The 8,337-nt window shown below is 38.7% G+C and overlaps 1 protein-coding gene across 1 annotated transcript in view; it reads left to right on the top strand.

Annotated features, from left to right (window-relative positions):
- skor2 (SKI family transcriptional corepressor 2) overlaps positions 1 to 5,379 on the top strand; it is a gene marked incomplete at both ends in the record, with an annotated part of 111,838 nt that extends 106,459 nt beyond the window's left edge. The window contains 4 exons of the mRNA XM_083641138.1: positions 1,355 to 1,420; positions 2,505 to 2,603; positions 3,448 to 3,515; positions 5,323 to 5,379. Of these exons, the coding sequence (XP_083497264.1) occupies positions 1,355 to 1,420; positions 2,505 to 2,603; positions 3,448 to 3,515; positions 5,323 to 5,379 (290 nt within the window). The remainder of the gene's footprint in view (positions 1 to 1,354; positions 1,421 to 2,504; positions 2,604 to 3,447; positions 3,516 to 5,322) is intronic.
- Positions 5,380 to 8,337: the final 2,958 nt, after the last annotated feature.

The raw sequence follows: 8,337 nt of genomic DNA, 5'->3' as shown, positions 1-8,337 counted from the left end.
TTTAAGGCGCTCAATGCCTCATTGTCACAAATCAGACATAAACATAAACACACGCGGAAATATAGACATTTTCCAACTGGTAAATTTGAAAACAGCGGGTGATGGAGCTGTTTGGAAAACGGAAGACTGAAGCAACAAGTAGATGTCTTCCAGCAGTAACAATGCTTCATACACAGATAAAATATACATCATACGAAACCGCTGCTGCGTAACAATAATAACACTATTTCACATGAATATAATGTTCTCCATTCCAAGTGCCAGAGATTATAAATCCACTGTTGGTAAAAACAAATAAATAAATAAACTGCTTCAAAAATAAAGCACTTCTGACAATATAATTCAACAGTTTTAGACCACAGTCGCTGCCTGCAAATGGATCATTCTGAAGCCAGTGATCATTTTGACTTGATATTTTTTGCAGCAACTTCACATTCCCTTCAATTTGAAGAGCTATACACATTTATCCACTCCAATTTCTCAAGTGTTTTTTTCCTCTCTTCTTAATGGAAAGCAATATGATGTGACAGCGAGAGCAGAGTGAACATCCCAGAGAGCAACAGAGAGAGGATTCAGTCAACCACCCCCATGTAGTGAACTTATTACCAACCATGCAGTGACACTGACACCTAGTGGACAAGCAGTGAACTGTTTTTCTATATGCTAGACCAGAGAAAATATACCGGGGACCCACTCATTCTGATTTGTGATTTTGGGCTAAGCTTAATTGTTTAATTGTTATTTGTGCTTGACTTTTAAATTGATAGGTTGGTTAGATTACAATGTAATCCATGAACCATTTTAGATTTAAAGCATAACATATTTTCATTGAACTATGAAGCTTTTGCACACACAAAAACATGTTTATTTTCCTGAAAACTTTTTGCAAAGTGCCACGGACCCCTAGGGGTCCCCGGACCGCCATTTGAGAACCACTGTGCTAGACTAGACGAAAAAAGACAAATGAAATAAGGTGAAGTTGAACAATTCATCGAGCTGCTGTGGACCCTCTGGAACGCCATCAAGGAGTCGCACAGCCACTGAGCCTGCCTTGACTCCTCAACAGCAGCTAGACTACAGTATACATCAACACATCTATTCGCTGAAATTTAACAAATCATATGCTGTAAAAGCAGGGAGGGATGCGTCCATTTAAAAGCACTGTAGAATATGCAAATATAAGTACAAACTTTTTTTTTTTTTTCCCATTGCTGGGCCCAGTGGGATTGTAACCCCCAACCTTGGCAGTGTTAGTGCCTTGCTCTTACTTAACAAGAAAACAACTTGAAGATTCTCCTGTCAGTATAATGCGACTGTCATCTCCAACAAGTGTGTCATGTCTGGATGTTTTCAGGTGATCAGAGCCAAGATGCTGCTTCTCCTGTCCCACTAAAGAAGGATGTAGAGAACATGGAGAAAGGTACAGTAACTAATGACACAGTATACATTATAGTTTAGTTTAGTTGCCCAGTGTTGAACGTGTTAACGTCCAGTGACAAATCACAATGATAAAACACAGAATGAAGAGATAGAAACCACTCACTGTTGCTTCTTATTTTGCTTGTACATTATCTAGAAAATATGAACTATCGTTGATGAAAAAAAAAAATCTCAAGTATAGTTGAGTGTAAATACAGTTCACTGGGCACAAGATGTCATTTAGTCTCTGCTTTGCCTCTCATAAAGCCACAATCTTTTTAGTTGTTTTAGAGCAGTGTTGGGCAAGTATACCTTCAAAATGTAATATAAGTACATATTAGTTACTTTCATTTGAAAATAATAAGTTAATTTATAATATTACTGTCAGTGTAGAGTAACTTGTAGACTAATTCAACCATCTTGTGTAAACCATCCAAAATTCTAAATGTTATCCTTTTCCTTTGTTATTGTCGTCTATAGTGGTAATTTGCATAAAACACACAATTTGAGTAGGAAATGATTGCATCTTTATTTAAATATGTGCTTTGACCATTTTTTTTTTACTCAATTTGTAACTTGTGTTACTTGACAAACTGGTATAATATTATTGGAAAGTTATATTACATTACACAGTTATATTATAGTTACTGCTAAAAGTAATATATTACCTACATTATGTTACTTTTGTAATGTGGTACTCCAAAACTTTTTTAGAGCAAGCACTAAATACATTATTACATTTTTAATAACATGAGACAATAATAATGCATAAACACACGTATGAAATACATAAATATATGTACGGTAGTATATATATGTAGTGTTATTTATATGTAACATAAAGAAAAATGGAAGTCCATATTAGCCCAATCTTATCCTAGATGCCTAGGACAATTGAGAGATTTCTCAAATGGCTATGTAAAAATGATGAATTATAATGAATACCTCTGCCTGTTATTCCCACCCATTCACTATTGATTTATATTGGCTGGACACACCTCCTCACCTGATAGATGTAGGGCTTAGATGTATTTTTCTAACAGGCAGTCTTCCCTCCTCACCTCTCCCTCGCCACGCTCCTCCAGAGGAGCTCCAGAAGGTTCTCCTGGAGCAGATAGACTTCAGGAGGAGACTGGAACAGGAGTTTCACGCTCTCAAGGGCACCTCCCCCTTTCCTGTCTTCCGTAAGTCACATTACTCTCACCTCTCTCTCTCTCTCTCTTGCTTTTCTTACTCTTTCTTACCCTCGCTCTCTCGTCCTCTCTCTCTCTCGCCCTCTCTCTCTCTCTCTCAAGGGCAGCGTCTCCTCTGTCGTTTGTAAATTATAAAAAAAATCTATTAAATTGTCTAAAGTAAGCTGTAGTTAAACTGTCTTAAATGCAGTTATTAGAGGTGATCCCCTCACAATACAATCTTTTTTTTTTGCTATATTTCAACTCTTTAGATTAATACAGAGCAGTATAATATTGTATCTGCTTTACTAAACACACTTCTTGTCCCTGAGCAATTTCTTAATTTCCCTTCTTCTTACACTGCCCATTAACAATTACAAAGCTTTCATTAGCTATATTGAATCAAAAAGTATTAAATTAAATTCCAGTGAATATTAAAAGGCTAAATATTAAATTTGGCTTTGTGAAACATGCAGGCAGCCTGATTCCCCTTGTCTCCTGTCTGTATGTCTCCCTCTCTCTGTGCCTCTACCTGTCTCTCTGCCTGTGTGTGTGTGTGTGTGTGTGTGTGTGGGGGGGGGGGGGGGTATGTCTCTGTCTGTCTGCCTGTCTGTGTGTGTGTGTGTGGGGGGGGGGGGGGGTAAGTCTCTCTCTCTCTGTGTCTGTCTGTCTGTCTATCTGTCTGTCTGTCTCTGGTTCTCTGTTCGTCCCTCCTACCTCTCTCTTCTTCCCTCTCTCATTTACCATTTTCCCAGGCGCACAAAAATAAGTCTCCTGCTCCTCCTTCATAATAACTCAGTTACTCAAATAATAATTCGAGGCCTAAAAATAGATTTTTCTTTTGTGTGGATTTCAGATAATTTCCAAGACCAGATGAAAAGAGAACTCGCCTACAGAGAGGAGATGGTCCAACAGTTACAGATGGTAAGACTAATGATACACTCAGTCTACTGAACACTGATAAAGAAATATAATATATCATTGATATTCTCTATAAGATATCCCTTTAAATGACAAGGTACACATAGGCTACATTTAAACATTTATAGATACCACAATGTAAAACACCATTGAAAAACAAAAATGAATACAAAGCACAACATAGTTTCAACGTGCAATGGGAACAAACGATTCCACAATTGACATTGACAGCTTACAAAGGGTCACAACAACACCAAGAAATCATAATAATCGAATAATTCACAAATAACAAATCAACTAAGGCAGATTCCCCGCATTATCTTAAAAATGAAATAGTAACCCGTGCGTTAATATCATGACAGATCTAAAATAAACAATACATTCACAGCTCCTCATTAGATTTTAAATAGAGTTTTCCTGACCAAGCTATCGTAGGAGTGGAGCGGACACGTCTGCAGTAGGCCCACTCACACAGCAGGTAGCAAAGAGCCAATCATCTTGTTTGTCTTTCATGGGTGAGAAGTTCCTCTGTAGACGTCTGAGTAGTTGGGTCCACATCAATCAGCGGAGCAGCCAGCAGACAAGCTGACAGACGGCGTTTGTCTTTGCTTTCCGACACGCACAACGCCATACACGCGTCTACGCACACGCTCGCAAAACACTGCACATGCAAGTTACCGAGCACACACACACACATGCACACAGATACACAGACACACACACACGCACGCACGCACGCACAAACACACACACACACACACACGCACAGACACACACACACACGCAAGTGCATTTTGCATCCATTTAACCACACAAGCGGACGGGTGCACATGCATCCATGTACATTTACAAGCATTATGCACACACACACACACCCATGTATGCGAGCATGCACACGCACGCACACACACACACGCACACATGCACACACACACACACACCCATGTATGCGAGCATGCACACGCACGCACACACACACACGCACACACACGCACACATGCACACACACACACACCCATGTATGCGAGCATGCACACGCACACGCACGCACACACACACAAACACACACACACACACACACACCCATGTATGCGAGCATGCACACGCACGCACACACACACACACACGCACGCACGGATGCACGCACGCACACACACACACACACACAGAGGCACAAATCGAATAACTTTCAGAAGTGACGGGTGTGGCTATAGAACAAGCAGATGGATCTGTCTGCCATATAACAAAGAATAATGACACATTAACTTCACAGACATAAAAAAGAAATTACCCTTTACTGTGCTGTATCTTATTTTAGAATTTGTCTTTAATACAATCAAACATTTCACCATTTCACCTTCTAACAGAGACCTGTTACTGTCCTTACCGGTATTTCCATATTTTATAGTATTATGATTAAATCCAATCAAAGACTGCAACCTTACATTTTATATTTTTAAATGTACATACCAAACATATAAACCACGGCTCATTTAACTTTGTAGGGAAACCATTTTACACCAGAAACAGTTTAACCCAATGTATTTTTGATTCAATAATAATGTAAAAAATAAAATATTGAAATACTACTTTAAGCTCTGAATGCAAAGATCAATAATGTATGAAAAACAGACAAAACTATCTCCCACAGAGTGCCTGCTTTTCCATGTTTGGTCACATGTGTATCCTATGGTCTTTATGCAGATCCATGCTGCTTTCTTGGACAAAGTATGTCCCATATCAAGACAATACAAAAACAAACATGTTCTGGATGAATGTTAACTTACGTCTATCTTTTGTTTTCTTTCAGATTCCCTACGCAAACATTATCAGAAAAGAGAAGATCGGCTCCCATCTAAACAAGTAGCTAAATGGTGAATGGCTTTCAGTTCATTCAAATAACGCAACTTCCTAACGGAAATAATTGACATGTATACGTAAAGGTCACACTGAGTGTGGTGACACATTAACGTGGTGTCATTTTCAAACACTAAATTGTTTGCATTATCCAGGTGGAGGCAATTAAGGAACATTTTTCGCTGTTTCTCTTCTGAGCTGTTTCTGTGTCACACAACTCTTTCTTTGTCATGACTACCAAATGTAGCCTGATAATCTAAAGCAGGGGTGGGCAACTGGCGGCCCACGGGCTGCATGCGGCCCCTGACCTCACTCAATGTGGCTCCTGGGTCATTTTTTTTCTTTTTCTTTTTTTTTTTTACAAAGGGGGACGTTTTTGGTTAGGTTAGGTTAGACTACCCAAATCTGTGTTTTTATTTTACTGTACATCCCAGAACATGGTGCTAATGGCGTTAGCATTGCCCATCCACATACTCTTTAACGTTAGCATTTGAGCTAACGGTATTGTAACAAACTATATCCAGGATGCACATTGCACATGCAACATTACTCATCTGATTAATATCACATATTTGGGTGATGTACCCCATCAAATTGCTGTAGCGGTTTGAAGCTAGAGCAAAGTTTCTGGTGTCATCTGAATGGAAGAATGACACCAGATATTCAAGAATTTGAATATGAACAATATAAATGTTGATATAACAAACTTTGATTACCGGTCCTTTTCATCAAATTAGTAGCTATAATTGGGAGTGATGGTGTTACAGTAGGCTACTGGTGGAAGTGCACGGTCACAATCTGGCCCTCTGGTAGTGAGGACATTTTTTGCGGCCCTCTCTATCATCAAAGTTGCCCATCCCTGATCTAAAGCCAGCCAGGGTCAAATAGTACATGTAAATATTATTATTCTTTGCTTTAACTATGTTAGTTTGGACAACAATTCAATGTATTCCTCTTTTCTGTGACTGACAACTTACTTAACATTGAATTGTCCTGGTGCAGTAAACATTACCGATCTGACAGTCTAAGCTAGTTGGAAAAGAATATAAATAATAATAACGATAACTGTCTGTAACTATTTGACCCAGGTCTGGTACAAGCTTACAATATTTTTTCACCCAACCTCACACTGGTTCTGATGACATAACATACATACCAAGTGAACATGACGCCTGAATACCAAACTTTCTAAACCCATTTTAATCTTTGTGTGAGTCCAAATGACCCACACTGACCTCGAGCATGATACTAATGTTGGGTGTTTTGTCTCGCCTTCACAGGCTAAGTCAAGAAACCAGATCTAGGAGGGGCAAAACCAACGGGGTTTCTGTGAATATCCCAGGAGGGAAAAAAACAGAGAAAGAAGGAGAGAGAGACCGACACACAAAGGAATGTGAACTGTAACTATATCAATTCCTAAACTAAAGACCCAAGCTTTCTGGATGGAGACTACTACGGTGTTTTGGTTGCTACTTCCATACCATCTCTGTTACGGATCCTCCGCGCTATAAGGACGAGTTGGGCCCAGCTCAGACTGACAAAACTCTTGTCCCTGTAAACTTTAAGACTTATTCCAAAGCTGTCCTCTCACTGTCCTGTCCTGTCCTGTCCTCTCATTCCCCAGTTACTATCTACTAAATCTACTAAACACTTACTATCCCAGGACAGAAGGTGGCAGCAGGACAGGAGGGAGCTGTGACTTCAAGTAAAAAAAAAACGAAACTTCCTATTGCAGTCAGACTCTAAGCTAAGCTAAGCTAAGCTAAGCTTTAACCACACAGGACCAAAGCAACCACGACTCTTCTTGCCCTCTGCCCAACTTGGACCTTTTCTAAAGCCCTTGAAGAGAACGGAGAACTCAGTCATAGACTGGCTCTTTAGTGAACTCTGACCTTTAGTGAACACTGACCTATCTAAAAGAGTGTGTGAAGAGAGTCACAGATGTAAGACTGTTGTGGATCTCAAACTGCTGTACATACGGTACTCAAGACTCTGGACGAGGAAAGACTTTCACACTGACGGAGATTGTTACTGCCGTTGATGAGAAACGCACACATTCAAACCTTTATTTATCGTCAGATTGTCCTCATCATGTCCAAATTGTGTTTATTGAAAGAAAAAAAACTACCAAGTAAACGCAAACCTGGTCAATCAGCACTGTGCAAGTGATACAAAAGAAGGATTTTGAATCCTTTATTTATGCAGCCGAATCTGAAAGTATATTACTGAATCTTTACTTTCAAAATGTGTCTGAGCTTTTGGCAAAAGGTGAATTGTCAGAACTGACAATTAAAATGGTAATTCCAAATTTTTGTCTCTCATCCAAAAGACTGTGAGGAACAAAAAACGGTTGTATACTTGTACATTAAAACTCTGTGTATAAAATGTCATGTGAGAAATTGAGAACACTGAACTCACAGTCGATCTACAGTATGTTTGTCTCTTCATTTGAGTATCAGGGCTGAGAACCTGGCTGTGAATATATTATTTATTATCATATAAAATTTTAAAATAAAGATGATGATGATGGTGGTTGTGAAGATACAGTCACGTTTACGTCAAAGAGAGATGAAAAGTGAGAACTCACCCTCCCCTCCTTGTTCATAGAATGAAATGAATGGATAAATTTGTCATTTACTGGAAAAAAAAACCATCATTATAAACAGTTAATGCAAATGTATTTAAATGTTCTTGTAGTTTCTCTACTATTTATGTGGATAAATAAAAAGTCTATACAATAATCAAACAATGTGTAATTAAGGGTTTAATTTCACACATTTTTAATTCATTCAGTAGTAGGCTAATGATTATTTATTACGCTTTTATATATTTTAATGTACAGAAAACGATGCATCTGTTGTGACCGAATACACTATATTTGTGAATAAATGGAAAACGTAAGTGCTAAAACAGCCCTCATGGCTTCAATAACAGATTATAGTCCACAGGTGTTTTACACCAAAATATG

Source organism: Poromitra crassiceps (assembly GCF_964638095.1).
Source record: "Poromitra crassiceps genome assembly, chromosome: 8".
Taxonomy (NCBI): Eukaryota; Metazoa; Chordata; class Actinopteri; order Beryciformes; family Melamphaidae; genus Poromitra; species Poromitra crassiceps.
This window is presented reverse-complemented; position numbering and strand designations above follow the sequence as displayed.